This window comes from Canis lupus, chromosome 16, assembly GCF_048164855.1.
Source record: "Canis lupus baileyi chromosome 16, mCanLup2.hap1, whole genome shotgun sequence".
Lineage (NCBI taxonomy): Eukaryota > Metazoa > Chordata > Mammalia > Carnivora > Canidae > Canis > Canis lupus.
Window position 1 is genome coordinate 36,724,780 of NC_132853.1, and position 22,230 is coordinate 36,747,009.

A 22,230-nucleotide genomic window follows, 5' to 3' on the forward strand; every position below is an offset into this window, starting at 1 on the left:
TACAACCATAAAGTGCCAGCTGAGGCCTGTTGCTCAAGGTTTGACTTTATGACTTTCCTGATGAGGACTCCTTTTCCTGGCCATAAAGGCAAAAGGGTTGGAATTTTTCTGTCAAATCTAAACATATTCACTCTACTTCACTTTGTCATTTATTTAATGACACAGTTGTTTATTTCCTCATTCTCTTTGATCCAACCATTCTACATCTAGGAATTAATCCTATAGCTACACTTACACACATGCAAAAGGATATACACACAGGGCACCCGGCTGGTCAGTTGGTGGAGTGTATGACTCTTGATTTCAGAGTTGTGAATTTTGAGCCCCATGTTGGGTGTAGAGACTACCCAAAAATAAAATATTTTTCTTTTAAAGTTTTTATTTATTTATTCATGAGAGACACACAGAGAGAGGCAGAAACATAGGCAGAGAGAGAAGCAGGCTCCCTGAGGGGAGCCCAGTGTGGTACTTGATCCCCAAATCCCCGGGATCATGCCCTGAGCCAAAGGCAAACACTCAATTGCTGAGCCACCCAGGCATCTCCCAAAAATAAAAGTTTAAAAGAAAAGGATATACACACAAGGTTACTTTATAATAGCAAACCACTAGAAATGACCTAAATGTTCAGTAAAGACCTAGCCAAATAACTATAGTATGTTCATAGAATTAAATACTATGTAACAGTAAAAAATTAAAGGAAGCTCTCTGCACTGATGTTGGTAAGAAAAAATAAAAAGGCAGCAAAGAAGGGTAGGCCTAATTTGTTCCATTTGTGTGAAAAGGGAGTCTCCAGGGGCACCTGGCTGGCTCAGTCCATAGAGCATGCAACTCTTCATTTCAGGGTCATGAGTTCAAGCCCCATGTTGGGTGTAGACTTTACAGGAGTGGGTATAGGGGGAGTCTCCAGTTGTTTCTGTGTGTAGATGGTATCTCTGGAAGGGCAGAGACAATAGAAGTGGTTGCATGACTGTGAGGGTGGAAGGGAGACACTCTTTAATTTGCACCCTTTTATACCATCTTTTATTGAATCATAAGAGCAAACCTATATATTTTCCCTCCTTCAGGAGACATAGCCTAGTCTCTGGCCAGGAGTTCCTATTCCCTACGCCAGCCACCCCACCAACACCAGGGACTCTTCTTACTGAAGAGACCCAAGCCTCTGACAGCTTGTAGTAACTGAAACGCGCCAGTAAGACAAGTGGGAAAGGCAGTCAGCAGGTCATAGCTCATCCCACCTTTGTTTTTTCATCCCACCTTTAAACGTGTCTCACATCCACTTCTGCTTTCTCCACAGGCTTTTCACAGAGAAGGTGAGAGACAAGGAAACCTTCGGAGGAGGAAGTTGTGAGCTGTGTCGGCTGATTTGAAAAGCGTAAATAAACTTCATATTCGGTTCCCAGCAGTGTGTGATAGTGTCCAATTTCTTTATGTAGTGTTCTCAAAAATGCTGGTTCCAGGCATTCTTGCCACCTCCAGACAAAGTAGAAAAGGAAAGCCAGAGAGGAACAAAACCCCAGACAGAGGAGGGGACTTAGATGATCTTTCAGGGCAGAATCATCTCTGGAACCCAGGCCTGCCTGCTTCTGGTTGGCTTCTCAGACTCCCTTTGGCTGCCTATTTGGTGGTTTTTCCTTCTGTGCTGAATCTCTGAGATGAGGCAGCCCCTGGCGTCAGCACATTGGAGAGTTCCTTCGGTTCAAACAGCCGGCCGGCGCGGGAGGTGCTTGGGGGAGGGCTTCTGCCAATCAGCCCGGTTCCTCTTCCTGTGGTCTGTACCTCGCACTCGCGTTAACTGTGTCTTAAAGAGACGACAAGACAGAGTGGTTAAGGACATAAATTCTGGAAGCAGACAGCCTGAGAATAAATCCCAGTTCCCCATTTACTATGTATGCTCTCTAGAGCAAGCTACTTGACATTTTATGCCTCAATTTCCTCACCTTAGGAAGGGTGTAGTCCATTTCACTGGGTCGTTAGGAAGATTAAAGAGTCAACACGTGTAACGCACTTGGCACAATGCCTGGTGCATAGTAACTGCTCAGTAAGGGTTAGCTGATATGATGGCCAGATTCGCTAGGCGAGAAATCTTGAAAAATGGGCCACTGAGCAGCTATAGAAATTTTATCTATGAAACTGCCTATTCAGAGCAGCCCTCAGTTGGCAGTAGCCTTTCTCACCTCTGTAACAGCCACATTCTAGCCCTGCAGTAAGACACCCATTTCACATTGCCAAAAGAAACGGGGCGGCAAAGTAGGATGTTGGCTGTGCACTCCAAGTTTCTCAAAAGATTTTATGCCAGCCGTTCATTTCCAGATTTTTCTGACCCAGGAGTTAAAAAAAGAAGCATTTTGTTTATGTGATTAATAAAGAAGTAAGAAAAGAGGACAACTGAGGTCTAGGAGGGGAAAAAATGAGATAAAAGGCAATCTGGAACTGTTCATAATGTGCCCTCCACTTTACACGCGGTGCTAAAGGAGACTGAACCACTAGGTGGCAGCACATGAGCAGATGAACCAAGAACAACCACTTGCCTCCCCTTTTAGGAGGGGCCTTTGCACCAATCCCCAACCTACAGGTAAGGAAAGGGCATTGTTCTAAAGCCTCTAGCAAGGGAAGCAATCAGAAACACCCTCACCCCCAAGCCCCAGAGTGTTCCCTCCCTTAAAGAACCCCCAGGGGCCCAAGGCTGGAAGGCTGGTGGCTAAGAGGAAAGAAGAGCTTTGTGCCACTGCTCTGTGACTGTGAGACACCAGAAAAGGGGCTACCAGGAGAGGAGGGGCAGGTGTCCCAGGCAGGGTCAAAGGGGGATGAGAAAGGAGCAACGTCAGGGTACCCTCTCCACTCGCTGTTGGTTCAGGGATCCCTCAGTAGTGTCATGCTCATTGGCTTCCAGAACTTAAATCCCTCCTCAAGCTGCAGGCCCGTGTGTACCTACAGCATTCACCATTCTGTGAAGGTCTTTGGCACCTCCATCAACTGCAGGGTAGGCACTCAGACCTCCAACCCTCTAGCTGTGAAACCCAGCAGGGAGAGAAACTAGATTGGCCTTGGAAGATATAAACGAATGGACTAATCTGGAATTGGGTCCATAGCCATCTGGCGATCTTTAACATTCTTAGAGGCAAGAAAAAGATAAAAGTCCAATGGGTTGATAAGACTATCTACAGGCTGAAGGCCATTCCCTTTTAGGAGAAAGTTCTAAAGGAAACCTTTTGGAAGCGGCAGTGGGTGCCTGTAGTCTGCCTGAAGCTAAGCCTCACCTAGCAAAACTGTTCCCTACGCAATTGACAGCCCCGATTTTAACCAACAGCCTCAGAAAGCAACTGGACAGATTACCTCTTCTCTGTTTGACTCCACTAACCAAATCCCCACCTTACTGCCTGTGACTAACTGGATAACCAGGGCATTAGATCACTTAACTAACCACACCATATGCGAGATGGCTTCTTAATAGCCGCTAATTGCTCTGGCAGGTGGAATAGGAGAGGGAGGCTTTTATCCTTCCGTGGTTTTATATAAAGGTAGGAAAATAAGAAAGGTAAGTTCCTAAATTTAAGAACCAGATGTAGAGGGGTGCCTTGGTGGCTCAGTTAAGCATCTGACCCTTGGTTTCATCTCAGGATCAGAATCTCAGGGTCGTGAGGTGGAGCCTGGAGTGGGCTGTGTGCTCAGCAGGGAGTCTGCTTGAGATTCTTTCCCCATCCTTCTCCCTCTCCCACTGCCCCTCCCCCTCTGTTCCTCCACCGCTTACCCCCTGCTCATGCCCTCTCTCTCTCTCTCTCTCTTTCTCTCAAATAAATAAAATCTATTAAAAAAAAAAAAAACAGCAGCAAATGTACAGGGGCACCTGGCTGGCTGTTGGTGGAGTAGTGACTCCTGATCTCAGGGTTTTGGGCTTGAGCTCATTAGATGTAGAAATTACTTAAAAAATAAAACCTTTCAAAAAAAAGAAGCAGCAAATGTATATCTGCCTGTTACAGATAAATAATAATTTATGGAGAGCTTACTGACATCCATTGGATAACCAGACCTGGGGCTGGTACAGTTCAGCCTGCGTTGTCCAAGCTGATGACTGAAAATACCAAATACCCTGAAAGCAGTCTTTCAGCTGCATTTCATTAACAATATGGTTTTCCCAGTGTTTTCTCTGTCATCCATATAGCAAAATAGCATAGGCATTGTTTTGCAGTCACCTCAATATTAAGTTTTTCTCATACTGTTCTCTCTCAATTTGTATTTAAGTCACACCTTGTCCTCCGGCGAATAAAAGTGAGAATGAGAAGGGCACTCCTGGTGCATCTCTTTCCCTAAGGCCAGTTAGAGTCCATGTAAAGTGGGAGCAAGGCCCAAAGGTGGAACTGACTCGAAGTCCGCCCTCCCGTTCAAAGCGGATACTCGATGTAAGCATAGCATGTAAGGAGCTGCCTAAATTCCAAGTTATCGTCCACTTCTTTTAGCCCTTCAGTTTGCTCAGTGGCACCACCTCATTTGTCACCTGTCATTGCAAGTGGCAAAGCTGAGCATCTGAAAGGTGTTGGTTTGGACAAAAATCACACAAAATCTGCCAGGGAAGAGCACATGGCGATGGAGGACTCTGGAAACTGCCGCTTTGCTTCTTCCATCACTCGCATTGTGCTGCAGTTAGACCCCTCTGGTGGTACGTTTTCAAATTCTGACACTTCGTGCCAGTCACTTGTGTCACAGTAAAGCAGTGGTGTCGATACAAAGAGCAGGATAATGCAATGCTAGTGGGGGGGGTGGCAAAGAGGATACACTCCTGCCTTTCAAAACCTGTTTGATGGGGCCCCTGGGTGGCTCAGTTGGTTGAATGTCTGCCTTTGGCTCAGGTCGGTCCTGATCTTAAGGTCCTGGGATCGAGCCCTACATCAGGCTCTCTGCTCAGTGGGGAGACTGCTCCTCCCTCTCCCTCTGCCTGCCCCTTGCTCATGCTCTTTTGCTCTCCTTCTCTCTGTCATATAAATAAATAAATTTTTTTAAAAAATGGTTTGAGGAAAATGGAGTTGAAGAGAAGCAAGAAAGAAAAACAAAAGAGAAGCCAAAGTATGTTTTTTGCTGTGTGTTTTTGTTTTTTCATTTGAAGAACAGAACTCTCAGATGCCAGGAACAGAGGTGCCTTCATCTCTGGCCACAGAGAAGCCCTCCCCATAGATCTCCCCGCCAGGAGAGGCTCTGGAAGGATAAATCTTATGTGGCATTGATGGGCTAATACCCAGAGCACCAGCAAAATATGTGGAGCTGACTTTAGAGAAAGCAGCTGTCTACACAGAGGATTATCCCCGCTGCACAGCCCAGTGACTCGGACTCATTTTCTAGCTGTGGATCACCAGAGTCCCTTGCTCCTCCCCCTTCCTCCCTGCCCGGCAAGCTCCTGTCCCTGTAGAATTTACAGTCACTGGGTTGAGAGTTTCAAACTTACCACTAAAAAAAGAGATTTTTCCTTCTTCAAGGGATTCAAATTGTGTTCCCCATTCCCCTCTCAAAAACTGTTCAGAAAACATGGCTGTTTTGTTGGGTGGGGGGCGGGGAGGTTGTTGTCATGAGTACAAATCAATGATCATTCTTTGGCAACTCCTTAGGATCCAATTAATGACACATTTTAAGACATAGGCCATTTGGGTTTTTTTTTTTAAGATTTTATTTATTTATTCATGAGAGACACACAGAGAGAGAGGCAGACAGAAGCAGAGGGAGAAGCAGGCTCCAAGCAAGGAGCCGGACGCAGGACTCATCCCCGGTCTCCAGGATCACGCCCTGGGCCAAAGGCAAGAGCTAAACCGCTGAGCCACCCAGGGATCCCCACATAGGCCATTTTGTACAAAAATCTTTTATAAATGCAATGCCTCCACCCCGAACAAAACTATTTTATTAGAGGAAACAGGTAGAATTAGTAGAGTGACCGTATCATTTCTTTTCCAGAGACACTTCTGAGACTGAAAGGGGGAGTCACTGATAACTGATGCCAAGCCCACAGGTGTAAAGGAGGATCGGAGGTCCCCCTAAAACACAGAATGGGTGGGCCAGTCACGTGGGGGGCGGTCGGTGGAGAGAGATCACCGGGCCCTCCTGGCTTTGACGTGCCTCCTGATGCAGTCCTCCCCCTCTCCCCCCTTCCCTCCCCCGCCCGCCTCCCCCGGGGCCTCTGCGGACCCTGCCAACCAGCTTTCTCTCCCGACACCCAGGCTGCTCTGAGAGGCCCGTGTGGTCGGCACCAAGCTGCTCGCGGGGCGGCCAGCAGCAGCCGTGTGTGCTCAGTGCCCTCGCGGGGCCCCCACTGCCGCCACCCCTGCACCTGGCAGGCTGCCGCGGCGGGAAGCGTGCTTGGAGAACCGCATGCTAAGCCACTTCCTTGCCTCCGGCGGTGGGACTGGGTTCCAAGAGGCTTCTAGTGCTGGTCCTCAAAGAGGGCATCTGCTTCTACGCTAGACGCTCTGAGCCGGATGGTGAGCAGCTGGCCCGCTCATCCCCCTCATCGGATCACGGAACAGCACACAGGCTGCAGACACTTCCCCTTTACCCCCGCCCCGCTCCGGCAGCGCGCGGCCTCCGATCCCTCCTCACCCCTCCCACCCCACCCCATGCCCCACCCCCCGGCCGGCCACCTACACACCCTGGACGCCTCCCGTGGGTCCACACCCGGCTAGACCTGTCGCCGGGCGCATCCCACCTGAGGAGATCGCCCGGCATCTGGAGATCAGCATCTGGAGATGCTGGACTTCCCAGGACACTTGTAAGGCAGTGCAGGGGAAGAGGGGGTGCAGAGATTGTAACTTATTATTTCATCTGCTGGTGCAAGCTTTCTTAACCTGACACTACTGACATTCTGGGCAGGTAATTTTATGTTGTTGGGAACACTGTAGGATGTTCACAGCAGCACCCTGTTCTCTACCTACTAGATGCCAGCAGTCCTCCCCCCACCCACCCCCTAAATGTTCCCTAGGCACAAAATCACCCCTGGTTGAAGACCACTGTCCCGGGTCACTGTGTGCTTAAGGCCAAGCACAGAGAAACTGCCCTACCCTCTAGAACTTTGTGCTTCAGCCAGTGGATTACAGGGATAGAGAGAAGCCCACAGCTAGGTTGGAAAGCCTAGAGCAGAAATGCCATGAATTCCTCAGGGTTTAAGAACCAGCGAGCCAGCACCAACCTCCACGCTCCACAAGCACCTTTGAGGTTTGCCTGCCCTGCTGCAGATTTGCACTACAAAAACGATGTTTTCACGTGAATACACCCGAAATTGGTGGCTTAGGGAGCTGCAGGCCGGGGAGTCTCTCGTGTGTCTGGAGCTCTGGGGCTGTGATCCTTGTTTCCGTTTCCTGTAGCAGAACTCTCAAAGGGGATCCCTGAAACTCTTGATCATGACTAAGTGAAACCCTGTGCTCGGCTTCAGAGCAAGAAGCCAGGGTCGACGATGCCCAGTAGAGAGGGCAGCGGCTGCCGCCGACGGGAAACTCCGGTTCCACCGCAGTTCCCTGTGCTTTGCACAGGGTCGGGCTAATACAATGCTGACTGCAGTTGTCGGACAGAGGCGGGGAGGCTCAGGACAGCTGTCACCTCCTGAAGGTCGCATTTATCCTTCCTGGCCCTTCATGTAGGTTTTTAAGGGGAACTTTTCTCATGCAAAGTGAACTCCTTGGAGCTGGGTCAAGAACCATAAAAGGAAACCCCAGCCCAAACGCACAGCCTTCTCAGAGGCCAAGACAGGAGGAGGGGTCCATTGGCTTTGCTGGTTTTGCTTACACGGGCCAGACAGCAAGGCCCTCGCTGGCCCCAGAGCCAGCCAGAGCCCTGCCGATGCTGCCTCCCCTGGGCCCCGAATCTGAGGCACCTGGAAGGGTTATTAGCAGGATTGGAACTCATCCCTCTGCTGGGACTAGATCATAATTACAGTAATTTTCTAACAGAGCTGGGCAGTAGGACTGTTTAATCAGCATCCGACTCCCTCGTGCTCCCAGCCCTCATCACTCAAGGAGAGGAGTGGGATGGCTCTTAAAGAGACAGTGCCCGCCTTTCCGTGCTGCGAACAGATGTGCCCTAATTGGTAGAATATATCTAAGTCTCGTAGCTTCTAGCAGGCAGGTTGCACTGCCTCCGACAAACCGCCTCGGGCTCTCGCTATTCTGGGCCGTCTGTTCATGGGACTGGGGTCAAGGGCCTGGCGGGCCTGGCTTCCCAGCCCCTCGCCCCCCCACCCCAGCAGAGCCACAGGTGAAAGGGTGGACACAGGGAAGGAATTTGGACTGGGAGACCCCCATAATCCAAAGATTACAGAAGCGTCTCAAGTTCCTGCCCTCCCAGGGGGGGTAAGCTTCAAGACTTCCGGACCCTCTCTGAATTCTCACTCTAGCTTTCCCATCTGCCCCTATTATTCCTGCCCCCTTCACTTCCTCCTCTCGGGCTGGTGGAAGTGGACCAGGCCTCCCCTGAATGGAAAGGAGGTAAAATTATTCACTTTGCTAATTGACTCAGGAGCATGGTCTCCTAGAAAACGTGGCTTTGTTACCCCTTTGAGCATAAACTGTCCATATTTATTATATCTTGAGATTTGAGGTTCCAGCTTTCAAGTCCCAATCAGCCATTACTAAGGTGGAACTGGTCTTTTTCCCAAGAAGTTAGTTCTCTAATAACATGCTGGGACTGGCTCCTGCGGCCCTGTTGGTGAGGCCAAGTGCATTTGGCCTTAGCAGCAGTTCCTAAGAGAGTTCTGTAGAGAAAAGAGGCAGGGCAGAGAGTGAGTGAGAAGGGGGGGGAGGGTGTCCCAAAATGGGCTGAGGAAAGAGGGGACGTACTAAGAAGTATGGGAAGGGGTATGCTTTATCCACAATGCAAAGGTTACTGTGAGCCAGGTGACATGCCCTCTACAGAGCCAAGTCCCTGCTGGCAGAGGGCTGCCCAGGAGGCTTGACTTAGGATGTGTGCCCAGGCATGACTGAGAAGTCACCATCCCACACTGCTTATCTGCTTGGATTTAGCTGTGCCTCAGCAGGCTGCTCACGTATAAATCTGCAGTTGCCACTCCAGTCCCTGACTGAATGCTCCCTCGGCCTCTGTGAGGCAGGCCAGGCGCTCGTCTTTTTCCATCTCTACCTTCAACCCCACATTACCTCCTCCCGTCCTCCCCACCGCCAAGGTGGTAAGAATATCCAGGAAGAGCTGAGGCATAGAAACAAATCCACAAACACAGAGCTCACTTGAAGTCCAATCAGATTAAGAGTTATGATCGCCTCCCAAACTCCGCTGAGTCTTTTTTTTTTTTTTTTTTTTTAAGATGAGTCTTAGGATGTCTTAAGACTTGGTGTGGATCTAAGGCCTCCGCAGCTGGAAAACTGAGGACTGCGGAGGAGCTGATTTCTGAGAACTACTCTGAAGAGCTACGCAAGTGGGCTTTTTTTTTTTTTCTTCTTGAGTAGTAGTTTTAGTTTTTGGGTTTTTTTTTTTTTTTTTTTTTAAAGACTGGGGGAGGGCAGCCCAGGGGCTCAGCAGTTTAGGGCTGCCTTCAGTCCAGGGCCTGATCCTGGAGACCCGGGATCAAGTCCCATACCTGCAGGGAGCCTGCTTCTCCCTCTGCCTGTGTCTCTGCCGCGCTCTCTCTCTGCGTCTCATGAGTAAATAAATAAAATCTTAAAAAAAAAAAAAAAAAAAAAAAAAGGACTGGGGGAGGAAACAAACAAAAACCTCATCTTACAGAGCTGGGGAAGTCACTCTCACATGAACATATTCTCCCACCATCTAAAAATATGCATTTTAGGCCAGCTCAGTGGGTAGAGCTTATGACTCTTGACCTTGGGGTTGTAAGTTCGAGTTCTGTGTCAGGGTAGAGTGTTTTTAAAACAAACAAATAAATTTTTATGAATAAAAACATGCTCTTTGAAAACCATGCTCAGCTCAGTCTCCTCAGCTAGAAAATGAGTGTCATTCTGGACTTCCCCTCCTTGCTGGCCACTGAGGTCAAGTGGAGTGATGCAAATAAAGGAGACTTCGCTTCATACCAGACCTACCTCCCCCTACACACATACCCTTCCTCCTAACAAAAGGAAACCCCTGAGCATGGCATCACCTATTCTGGGCAACAGGAGAGGACCAGACTTGGGCCACAGTCGGAAGGGGACTGAATCAGGCACAGAACCTACCTCAAACCTAAATCCTCACACACCTTAGTTCTGCGAAAGCTGAGCACAGCTCGGCCAGCCACTGTCCCAGGGATTTCCCATCTTCCCTACAGAGGTCACGGGCCACAGTGAACAGCCTTTAGCACACACAGGGACAGGGCAAAATGTGAGAGGCCAAGGTCATGGCATGGATGGGGAGAATTCAGCTTTGCGGTTTTCCTGGCAACTCCAGGCCCTTACTAGAAAAACTCCTCCCTTCTTAGGACAATTCCTCCGGCTGCCTACACTCAACTGTGTTGGAGCAGGTGAGGGGATGGCGCCTGGCCTTAGATTAACTGAGCTGCTGTTGTATGCACTGCTGGTAATGGATCATTAAAAAAGCCGGGAGTCAGAAAAATCACATCCGTGTCTTCGAATAGCTCCTGCTGTCCCAGCAGCCCACCCTGCTGGCACAACTAGCTGCTGAGCACCAGCTCCAGGAAGATGAGGAGGGAACAGAAGAAGGCCGACCCGGCTTGCTGTTTTTTGGCTGAGTAGGGAATTGACACAGACCACCTCCGGCTCCTGTCTGGAAGTTTCGAGATCAGAGAGCTTCAGGCACAGCTGGGTTCACAGCTGCACCATTTGGAGCATTGGACTCATTAATATTCATGAGCCGTCCCCACCAATCGGCAGAGCGGATGCCATTAGCTTAGCATCTGTCGGGTTTTTGTGACGGTTGTGGATGGAATTTTTTTCCCTCTTTTAAATGAACTTCTTTTGACATTTTGGATTCGCCTCTGTAGGTTTTCTATCCTCGCCTGGCTCGGCGGCCTCGTATAAAGGAGAGGCTCAGGGGAGGCGGGCGGGAAAGAGGGAGGAGCCCCCGCCGGGGCTCTGCATCTGCCTGTTGACAAACTTTATTTCTCTCCCAGCACCTGGCACCTCAGACAGGCTGAGGAGGGGAAGCGGCACCAGGTAAATTATACCTAACGAGGTTCACGCCCAGGACGGCGGGAGAGCTGGATCGGGGCTCCCTGGCAGCGGGCCCCCCCTCCCGACCCGGACCAAGCAGCACACGCCGGGCGGGAGAGCCGAGGCGCACAGCCTCGAACCATTATTTCCACGCTAATAAATTCATGATTTATGAAAGTAACTACTGCCAGGCCGCACTCCCTCCTCCTCGGCTACAGCTTGTTAGACACGAATGGCAACAACCGTCTTAAATACTTGAATTTTATTTCAGGCCAAAGCCCCTCAACTCTGAACTAAATGCCACGACAGTCCCACAGCAGCGCTGGGCGTGCATGGGCCCAGAGACGGGGCGGGCGGGGCGGGGGATGGGGACGGGGGCGAGCGGGCACCGCACGCCCAAGCCCGGGGCCGAGGCAGCGGGCGCAGCCAGGCGGGGTGGCGCCGCTCCCCGCTCCCGCCCTGCCCTGCCCGGCGGCTGGCTCCCGGCGGAGAGGCTTTCGGGAGGCCAGATGCCTCATTGTCTGAAGGCCTGCCGTTCCTCATCCCCATCCCCAGAGCCCTCTCCCCAGGCACAAACAAAGTCCTTGTGCCCCTACTGGACTGAACAGACGGCCTCCCCGCACACAGCGACACGGCGACACAGTGGAGGGGCCGCGCGGTGGCGGGAGCCCTGGGGGCGGGGCCGTTACTAGGGGAGAAGGGAAGGATTCGGAAAAGAAAGGCGCCGTCGCCAACCCCGGAGCAGCCAGTCCCGGCCCTGCTTCATAGCCAGGGGAGACCAGGCGGCCCGGGGCCAGCCTCTCCTAAACCCCAGCCCCCCCGCTGCCGCCTTCCCTCCCTCCAGCTTCCAGGCGTCCCTGCGTCTCTCCCGTGGTGGCCATTAGCTATATCGTGGGTCTCGGGGTCCCCGTGGCCAGCTCAGGGCTTGGGATCGGAGGGTGCCCTGGCCTTGGGAGTCGGTGAAGGAAAAGCAAGGAGGCGAGGGGGACCGAGGATAGACATTCACCACCCTGGCCCCCGCGAAAGGAGGTAGGCGAGAGGCCGGCCTCCCAGAAACAAAGTGCTCCGAGGGCTGCAGCGAAAACACAGCCAGTGGAAGACAAGTATACTAGCATTGCTGGGTCAGTATTCAACAGGACAGCTGAGAAGCTGCCACTCTGCAGGTCCCCAAACCCGTCAACCTGAGGCAATGTGCCTGGGCCCATTAACAAGCATCTAAAGAAACTCAGCTCCCAGGAGAGTAAATATACCCCATGTTTCCGTGCAAAACCAACAGCCTATGGGCCTTATGCCTAAATTACAACCTCCAGTGTTTAATCCCATGGAGGGGGCTTGAGTTGTGGTGACTGTGCTCTGTGTGCGCAACCTGAGCAGAGGCAACCGTGAGACTCCAAGTGGCCCCACCTCCCCAGCACCTGCCCTGTGCTCCAACCCACCCCAGTCTCCCTGCCTCCATCTTCTCCACCTTGGAGCAGAACCCAGGGCTCAGACCAGAGCTCCTTTTTCTAAAACTGTTTCTAACTGCCCAGGGTCCAAAGGCACAGCAGGGTCCCCACCCACAGCCCTCCTCACAGGCTGGGGAGCAGAGGCTCCCTCCTCAGGCCTTGCAAAATCACAACCTGAGGGGGAGGGGGCAGATGGGAGGGGGGTGCTCTCTAAGGAAGGAGCTGCAGAGTCAACAACCGGAGCCCACACCTCAAAATGGTCCTTCTCTTCCCTGGGAGGTGGTGAGGGGGAGCTCCTCCTGCCCGATCTTGGAAGGAAGCAGCAACTGAGAACGGGAAAGGAAAAAGAAGGCCATGAACAGATGAACAAAAATCAGTGGATAAGCACAAAAGCTGGCAGAGAAATATTATTCAGGTGGACTATTATACAGACGGAATACTATATGGCCCTAAAAAGGAAGGAGGTGCTCATCTGCACTATAATATGCAGAGTGAAAGCAGCTCGGCACAAAAGATCGCACATCACATGGCTCCCCTTGGGTGAAACATCCAGAACAGGCAAATCCATAGATGCAGAAAGTAGATGAGTGGCCACTGGGGGTGAGGAGTTGGGGAAAACAGTGTCACTGCTAAGAGGCACAAGGTTTCTTTAAGAGTGATAAAAATTGGGGTTCTAAGTAAAAACTACTGAATTGTACATTTAAAAGGGTGAATTTTATGGTATGTAAATTATATCTCAATGAAGTTGTTACTTTATAAAAGGGTGGGGAGAGAAATAAAGAACCAGCCAGCCTTCTCTTCTTTTCCCCCAGGCTTCAATGGGAGAGCCCACCACCCAGGGACAGGGGTGCCTGAGGTGAGAGGATCAGGTGCAGGGAGACCAAGACCCCTTCTGAGAGGCTACAGGGCTGAGACAGTACTTCCCCTGCAAGCGACGCCTCACTGGCCTAGGTGACAGAAATCCTAGCACTCTAGTTACCTCTTGGGCTGGTCCCCCTTAGCCAGATGAGAAGAGCCCTGCCTCTCTTCCTGGACCCAGCCACAGTTTGACATAGCGTAGTGAAGGATGGCATCGGAGACGGTCATGGGACTTCGGCCCTGGACGCAGGCTTCGATCTCAGGCACGGAGAGCTGGCTTTGCAGGAAGAGGTGTAACTGGCTGTCCGATAGGAGGACCACACTCTGCAGTACCCTGTGGGGCAAACACAAGAGGTACAACACAGACTCCCCCAGAGCCGCTGCTCTCCCCAGGCCCGTCCTCTGAAGGGCTTCCAGCCTGAAGGCTTGGGGGTGCAAGAAACGCATCCACTACAAATGCACCCATCCAATCGATCGAAGGGGCCATCCTGCTCCTGCCACCCCCTACTCGCCCATACCAGGGGGATAGGTGCTAGCCTACCATGTCTACTCACTTTTCCAGGAAATGCTGCAGACCTTGTCTCCGCTTCTCAATGAACTCATCCGAGCTGCCAAAGAAGGTAGACTTCCCAGGAAGTTCAGGTACAGGCCTGTCGGGTCACATAATGTAACTCCCAACATAAGTATAACATTAAAGACAGGCATCCCCCCCCTTCTCTCCCGGATCAAGGAAATCATCTTAAAGAGGCACAAATCACTACAAATAGCTTTTAATAAGGTGTGTTGGGAGGGGGAGCAGGGCAAATAGTCACTGTATGCCATGTGTCAGGCACTGTGCTAAATATTTTACAAAACTTATTTCACTTACTCCTCCCAAAAACCCATGAAAAATCTATTGATGTTCCCATTTCAGGAGTAAGGAAATAGAATCAGAGAAGTTAAGTAAATTTCCCAATGTCACACAGCTAGTAACCAGCAGAGCTGGTATCTGAACCATGTCTATGGCTTCAAAACTCCATTGTTGCTATACTACATAGTTTACAAAACCCATTCCCACCATCAGCTCTTATTTTAAAAAGGGAAAAACTAAAAATTGTTTTAAATTTTAAAAATAAAAAGGGAGAAATTTAGACATGGAGGCATGGAGCATGCTGGGTCCTTGTGTGTAAATCAAGACTACCTCCTTTAATCCAGGAAGGCCACATGCTTAGTTAGGATTTTTTTTTTTTTAAGATTTATTTATTTATTTATGATAGAGAGAGAGAGAGAGAAAGACACAGATGGAGAAGCAGGCTCCTCAAAGGGAGCCCAATGTGGGACTTGATCCCAGATCCTGGAATCATGTCCTGAGCCGAAGGAGACGCTCACCCAGGCGTCCCTTAGGATTTTTTTTTTAAAGACAGATAGATATTGGGGATCCCTGGGTGGCTCGGCGGTTTCTCGCCTGCCTTTGGCCTGGGGCGCGATCCTGGGGTCCCGGGATGAGTCCCGCGTCGGGCTCCTGGCATGGAGCCTGCTTCTCCCTCTGCCTGTGTCTCTGCCTCTCTCTCTCTCTTTATGTCTATCATAAATAAATAAATCTTAAAAAAAAAAGACTGATAGTTATTTATTTATCTATGTATCTATTTATTTAGAGAGAACATAAGCAGGGGGAGGGATAGAGGGAGAGTGAGAGAGGATCCCAAGTAGGCTCCATGCCCAGTGTGGAGCTTAACTTGGGGCTCAATCTCACAACCCCAAGATCATGGCCTGAGTGGAAATCAAGAGTCGGATGCTTAACCCACTGAGCCATCCAGGTGCCCCTCACATGCTTTGAATTTTCTAAAAGTAGTAGAGTTGCAGCAAGGCATCCACAAACTCTTTCGACCTCCCTAGTTTCTATTATGAACATATTAAAAAAAAAAAAAAAAACAGGCCAGGGGCACCTGGGTAGCTGTCCCTCCCCTACTATTCATTCTCATTCTCTCTCTCTCTTTCTCTCTCTCCCCGCCCTTAAACAAACAAACAGGCCAGGGGCTTCTGGGTGGCTCAGTCCTTTAAGCATCTGACTCTTGATTTCAGCCCAGGTCATGGTCTCAGGGTTGTGAGATCAACCCTATAGCTGGCTCTGTGCTGAGCATGGAGCCTACTTGGGATTCTCTCTCTCCCCTCCACCCCCACAAAACAAAACAAACAAACAAAAATAACAGGCCAGGCAAGACAATGCAGGATCTGTCAGAAGTTCCAACTGGCTGTTAAGGGCCTGACCCATGACAGCAGCCTCATCAGTCCCACATGTTAACTAACCGGCTAGATCACCTGCAGGCCCCCTGTCCCCAGAGCGTTCAGGGACTGTCCTGCAATGGAATCACTGTTCTTTTTTTTTTTTTTTTTTAAATTTATTTATTCATAGAGACAGAGAGAGAGAGAGAGAGAGGCAGAGACACAGGCAGAGGGAGAAGCAGGCTCCATGCAGGGAGCCCAATGTGGGACTCGATCCCAGGTCTCCAGGATCACACCCCAGGCTGCAGGCGGAGCTAAACCGCTGCGCCACGGGGGCTGCCCTGGAATCACTGTTCTAAATTGTCTCTAGTTTTAAGACTTATTTGGGGTAGTGTAAGTGAGGAGTGAACAATACTGCTTTTCCTAAGGCTTTCAGTGTATTATCTCTGAAAAAAGGTCTCTCGACAAAAAAAGAAAAAAACTTTTTTTTTTTTTTTTTTTTTTTACATGTCAAATGGACAGGAACACCACTGGTCACCTAAGTCCAAGTGCTAACAAGTTTCTGATAATGAGTGATACGCACATATAAAATGCTAACAGTACATTTGTTTAGCTCTAGATTAATATGCATATTAAAAAATATTTTTGATATTTATAAGTCTTTGTTAGGTCAAAATGCTAGAACTTTTGTCTTTACTTTTTCCACTGACTTGAAAACATAATTTAAGAACACATGTCTTGATTTCCTGAGTGCCTGACATATTGCCAAGTTTTCGTTATTGTAAACTCTGGTTCTCACGTACATGCCTGAAAAACCAGTCTCAGACCCAAGAAAGAAGCAGAAGCAAACTCACACTAAACCAGCATTTCTCTGCAGCTGCTTTCTCAGCCACACGAACTCACGATATCGGCGACGCACACAAGATGTCTTGGCAGTAAAGGCTTTGCTGTTGGTCTACAGGAGGAAGCATGTGAGAAAGAAAAAAGCCAAGGAGAAAAAGACCAAATTCACACATATCCCCATCATCACTCTGACGGAGGATCCAAGCCACCAGGCCACAGTCCAGATCAGGTGCTCCAACTTGAGCAAGGTGCCACCAGGCAGACTGAAAGCAACTCTACAGCATACCCCAAGCTCATTCCTCACCTCTCTCTCTTTCCTCTGTCTCAGGACTGTCAAAATATCCAAAAACAGGCTCCACCTCTGCTCTAGCCCTCAGCCCTGGAGAGTGCTGACCCCGTACAGAAGGCTGATGCACTTACGTGGAGAAAGATCTTATAATCCACATAAGAATTCCAGGAGCCCTCATTCTGCACTCGGGGGTCCTGAACACGCACGGTGATCACCTCCTGGAGGTAAGAAAGGCTCCTTCAGATTCAGCTTGGCCACATAATAAGGCAGCTTTGACAATACAGGTTGCCAGATTTTTCCAATCAGCACCAACCATTCATTTATTTATTCATTCAATTCAACAAATATTTATTGACCGCCCACTATGTGTCAGACAGTTCTAAAGCATTGGGAGTAATACATAAACAAGAGACAAAAATCTTTGCCCTTGTGAATCTGACATTCAACAACATTCCAATGAATGGGGAAAGTTAGTGAAAATGGAACCTCATTTCCCAGGAATGGCTTTACTATGGATATCCTTCTTCTGCCGTTGAGCTCATCAGAACCCCCAAGGTATTCCTGTCATTAGAACACCATGCAGCAATGATAGGCATCTTTACCCAAGTCCCATCAAACTTCTACCCACCTGTTTCCTGGAGACCACACGCTTACCTCCTGCTCTTGGTTTTCCAACATCCTAAACCAAAAGCCCATTGGAAGAAAACATCTGATGGGGGACAGAGGACAGGAGAACAATCATTGTTAGCATGCCTCTATTTTTATCATTCTTTACCAAGAAAAATTTTCATTGATTCCCCCCTGGGAAAACCCAGGCACCTTTTTTTGTTTTTGTGTTAAACTTAAGAGGAAGCAAAAAAATTCCCATACCTTAGCTCAGTGCCAAGCTAAAAGCCCCAGGGGATTTGCCCCTCTTTGCAGACCACAGCCAGGACCTTTACCTAGGCCACGTCTAGCCCAACAAGGCATGTTTAGGTCTGTGAAGCGTTCAGGTCAGGTAGCCAGAATAGGCAAGTTCAAGGTCAGACCTTTTCTGCTAAGGACTGCAGGTGAAAGTCTCTTTGGGGCACACAAGAGCCTCTGCAAGTGAGCCTGACACCGCCCCCTCCTGGCAGTTTAGAGACAATTAAGCCCCACCAACACCAAGGCTCTGAAGTCTGTCTTGCTAAGTCATCACCTACCCAGAAGTCAATCAGGGAGCTGGGGAGCTCAGGGAGCACCTGAATGGGCTGCCCAGTTTCGACCTTCCCTTCTCTAATCTGTTCTCCAGAACCCAAGCCAATGGTTCCAGTCATTTCCTCTCTCGATATGCTATCCGGTTTGTACCAATGCCCAAGTACCCCACAGCTGCACAGGTCGGCTCGGGATGTTTTCCGATCCTTTGTAAAGATTCATTAAAGCCTAAGCCCCTGATTTCCCCCAGTGTGGCAGTTTACATGTGCAGCGACATCGCCCACTCCAACAAGGGGCCCATGAAGCCTCCAGCGCTGGGTTACTCCAGTCCAAAGGGGCCCATGATGTCACCTTCTGTTAAAATACAGCACTAATCTTGTTACTCCTAGAACCACTCCAACAGCATCCACCCTGGCTGCCGCCTCCACCCCCTTCTCCTCTCTTAAGAGCGGAACAATAAGGTTTAATTTCCCTTTCCAATTTACCTTGAAATGAAAACTGACTTCAGCCAATATGTACTGCCAACAAATGATCCAGGCCGGCTCCTGGGAAAACAAGACTATCTCTAAGCTCTCTCTCTCCTCCCCCCATACCCATTCACACACCCACTCATTTTTACAGGCCTACAATTAATTTTAAACACATTCTCTTATTAGTTTTGCCTTACCATTAGAACCGCGTGTAATGAGTTTCCTTCTATTTTATGTTTTGCTAACACAAGGCTAACGTTTCAAGAGAAGGGGAACTCATTTACACCGCAAAATTAGCAGAGCAAACAGCTTTCCCAAATCTTTCCAGTACACCAGAAGGTCTCTCCACACACAGCCACTGCACAGGGATAAAACTGCATGGTGTATGATAGGACTGGACTACACCGTTGAGCAAGCCAGAGGTTTTGTGACTGCGATACCATCGTTGCACTTTTGCCAACAATCTGATTTTTCATCTGATGCAGTCACCATCACAAAGGCATCCTGAACTGAAAGGAAATTCCAATTCCTTACCAACCCATGTGTAACGTCCCCAATGTAAGCAGTCAAAGGGTTGTGACCAGGGCAGCCCAAGTGGCTCAGCGGTTTAGCGCCGCCTTCAGCCCAGGGCGTGATCCTGGAGTCCTGGGATGGAGTCCTTCGTCGGGCTCCTTGCATGGAGCCTGCTTCTCCCTCTGCCTGTGTCTCTGACTCTGCCTCTCTGTCTCTCATGAATAAATAAATTTTTAAAATCTTTAAAGAAAAAAAAAAAAAGGTTGTTACCAAAAAGAACAGACCGGCTGGTGAACAACTAACCTTTTAATTTTTTTCTCTTTTCAGGTATTTGGTAAATTGCCAGCACAAGAGCAGAGAGTTAAATATTCTGAAATCTCTTTTCACAAAAGTAACGATGGGCAAAATGACAAGGCAATTATCATCCACACACTCAGTGGACCTCACACATCTCCTGTGCCTTGAAAGGTTTGTCAAATTCAGGACCATGATTTAGTAACCAAGTGATCATCATTCTCAGGCTCAAAAAGAGTTTGTCTAGGGGAAGAAAAAAAAAAAAAGAGTTTGTCTAGGACCCTGAACCATCTGCAAATATAAGTTTCTCTCCTTTCCTTTGGAGCTAACACCACTCGGAAACGAATGGCTTAAACTGGCTTTCAAAAAAAAAAAAAAAAAAAAATCCTAGCACCCCTGCCCCAAGATGCTGTATACTTAAATCTAAGTTTAAAGGGCACTAACAAAGTTTCCATTTTAACTTTTCCTTAAAAACACTGGACATTGGAACAAACACAAAAACCTAGATTCGGAGTCATAATTTCTAGCAATTACCCTTCCCACCAGCTTCCTCCACACAGATGCCACTCCTCAGCAGGAAATGAAATGAAGCTCAGTTCTGTCCAGGGAGGGGAAGAAGGAAGTTCCTAACTCTAGCTCGTGATCTGGGAAATAGAGTGGTCATGCCAATAAGGATAAGTCAGCGATCCTCTCAGCTATGTCTGCATCTCACGTGGCACTACATTTCCTGGGTCCTTTCAACCACATGTGAAGCTCCCTTTACTTTCTCCACCCCTACCAACACCAATCTCTCTGAGAACGCAGTCGTTTGCTTTTTACAAAGATTCCTTGTAAAGGTTTCCTATGTCCTAACAATTCAACGTAGCAATTCAGGGCTTTCTCAGCACCATCCTCACTCCCATTTAAACTACTTCAAAAAGGCAGGTTAAAAAACAAATCAGGTAGGGAGCCTGGGTGGCTCAGTCAGTTCAGCCTCTGCCTTCGGCTCAGGTTATGATCCCAGGGTCCTGGGATCGAGCCCCACATCAGGCTCTCTGTTTACCGTCTGCTTCTCCCTCTCCCTCTGCCTGCTCTTGCTCTCTCTGTCAAATAAATAAATAAAATCTTAAAAAAAAAAAAACCTCAGGTGATAAGTGTTTTGAGCTACCAAGACTCCTAATCCCTTCTCAGTCATTCTTGAGCCCCTGATGCCAGAGGACCCAGAAAGCTCTCCTTCCTAAACACCCACAGGTGGTAGAGGATGCTCCCTCTCCTGACCAAGTTCCCAACCCAGCAGCTCTGCTCCATGTCGTCCCTCCGTAACTTGTCGCTCGCTACACTTGGAAGATAAATCACAACCGTGACCACAGTCTAGCGCAAGAGCCGGCCTCTGTCCTGTGAAATACTTGTCATCACTCCTAGCCCTACACGTTTCGGTAAATGTCGCCAAACTCTGGGTCACTCCCCCTCCATTCTTAACGAAGTAAGAGCAAAGGAGCCCCACGACCCTTCTTCCCCTTTGACTATTAAGCTTGGGGAGTGGAAAGGAAAGATGCTTCACACTTTAAAAACAAATGAAAAAGCCGAGTTTCTTTCCTGGGATCCCGAGCAAGCACCCGCCTTCATCCCGGGAGGCGAGCCAGCCTCTTCCAAGAGGTGTCGAGCGAGATTCCCACCCCCGAACGCCACTCCTGACGCTCAAGCCTGGCTTGAGAGCAGCATCCACTCCCCGCCGCCCCGCCCGCGGCCCCTCACCTGAGAGCAGCAGTACCCACTCCCCACAGCGACACCGCCAGCGCCGCACCATAGAGCCAGGCTAAGCTTCTCCTTCCGGGTGAGTGGCCGGTGCCCCGGTGCACCACGGGAGGAGGCTCCGGCAACGCCAATCCCCGTCGCCCAAGACGCCCCGCCCCTCCCGGCCCAAGCTCTCAGCGGCTATCCCCGCTCCCGAGGCGCCGCGCTCGGCCCCGCCCAGGCCCTGGCGGGAGTCCGGATCCCTTCAGACTCACTTGGGACCCGGGAGGGTGGACGCGAGTGAGCAGCGCCGAATGGGCTCTGACAGCCAATCCGGAGCCGTGTCCCGCCCACTGTTGTCAGCCCCAGCCAATCAGGCCGAGGGGGCGTTCTTAAAGGGCCAACGGAGGGTCCCCGGGCTCGGGAGGTGTGAAGACGTCGTCTCCGGTGTTTCAGTCTAGCGGAGGGTCGTCTAGCGTGTGGGAAGATCGAGGAAGAAGACGCCCACATTCCTGGAGCATCGCAAAGTCCCAAGAGCTTCCCCATTTGAACCCCCGTGGGTTGCAGTTCCCCTGCGGAGTTACCGAAGGCGTCCCAACTCAACGTTCTCGTAGAAACCACAAATTTGTCAAAGCGAAAACCGAACTGGGATGGCCCAGCAAACACCCGGTTCACTCGCGGAAACAAGCCCGGAGAAGGATCGTGCAGCTGGCTGGGGAAAAGAAAATGCGTTGAATGGGATGATTTTTATGTTGTTGTAGTGTTTTTTTTACAACCTGCTTAAGGATAATTTTAGTATAGATATTATCAAGGAAGAAGTCGGGTCACAAAAGACAAGCTCTGGAGTTAGATGGCACAATACCCAGCACTACCCTGGACCGTGGGGCTCTAAACTGACCCTAAAGCTTTTAAGCCTCAGGATCCTTTTACATTTTTTTTCCTTTTACATTTTTTTTAAGGAAATTATAGCCCAACCTAGGGCTCGAACTCACCTCCCCAAGATCAAGAGTCACGTGCCCTAAGGACTCAACCAGCCAGGCGCCCAAACATTATTAAAAGTTGATTAAGAGTGTTTGTTTAGGGGATCCCTGCGTGGCTTGGTGGTTTGGTGCCGCCTTCGGCCCAGGGCGTGATCTTGGAGACCCGGGATCGAGTGCCGTGTCGGGCTCCCTGCATGGAGCCTGCTTCTCCCTCTGCCTGTGTCTCTCCCTCTCTCCCTCTCTGTGTCTCAAATAAATAAATAAATAAATAAATAAATAAATAAATAAATCTTTAAAAAAAGAGAGAGAGAGAGAGTGTTTGTTTAGGGGCGTAGGGGCGCCTGGGTGGCTCAGACCCTGAAGTGTCTCACT

General features: G+C 49.7%; 2 protein-coding genes and 1 long non-coding RNA gene across 15 annotated transcripts in view; 2 read left to right on the plus strand and 1 right to left on the minus strand.

The window, feature by feature from the left end:
- Window positions 1–1,399, plus strand: part of SKAP1 (src kinase associated phosphoprotein 1) — a 286,859-nt gene extending 285,460 nt beyond the window's left edge. For both annotated transcript variants that reach the window (XR_012008932.1, XM_072780245.1), the window contains one exon: window positions 1,295–1,399. The gene's annotated coding sequence lies outside the window, so the exon portion shown is untranslated. The remainder of the gene's footprint in view (window positions 1–1,294) is intronic.
- SNX11 (sorting nexin 11) lies at window positions 574–21,049 on the minus strand. 10 transcript variants are annotated; one of them, XM_072780250.1, is made up of 11 exons: window positions 20,900–21,013; window positions 18,893–19,111; window positions 18,374–18,433; window positions 17,370–17,424; window positions 17,202–17,276; window positions 16,847–16,933; window positions 16,438–16,538; window positions 13,936–14,031; window positions 13,503–13,715; window positions 12,774–12,849; window positions 574–1,798 (listed from the first exon to the last, which is right to left on the minus strand). In XM_072780250.1, exons 2-11 carry the CDS (start codon window positions 18,898–18,900, stop codon window positions 1,697–1,699), a joined length of 873 nt encoding a protein of 290 aa, XP_072636351.1. In that variant the 5' UTR covers window positions 18,901–19,111; window positions 20,900–21,013; the 3' UTR covers window positions 574–1,696. The 10 variants fall into 10 exon arrangements, with proteins under 10 accessions (XP_072636351.1, XP_072636355.1, XP_072636349.1 ...); XM_072780254.1 differs by lacking the exon at window positions 574–1,798 and adding an exon at window positions 8,522–8,719 and having other exon boundaries at window positions 20,900–21,010; XM_072780248.1 differs by lacking the exons at window positions 574–1,798; window positions 18,893–19,111 and adding an exon at window positions 19,175–19,408 and having other exon boundaries at window positions 11,326–12,849; window positions 20,900–21,033.
- LOC140606605 (uncharacterized) lies at window positions 11,785–19,570 on the plus strand. 3 transcript variants are annotated; one of them, XR_012008934.1, is made up of 6 exons: window positions 11,785–12,199; window positions 13,336–13,735; window positions 13,944–14,023; window positions 16,461–16,655; window positions 16,755–16,939; window positions 19,199–19,570. It is a non-coding gene; the product is annotated as an uncharacterized lncRNA (long non-coding RNA). The 3 variants fall into 3 exon arrangements; XR_012008935.1 differs by lacking the exon at window positions 19,199–19,570 and adding an exon at window positions 17,986–19,153; XR_012008936.1 differs by lacking the exon at window positions 13,336–13,735.
- Window positions 21,050–22,230: the final 1,181 nt, after the last annotated feature.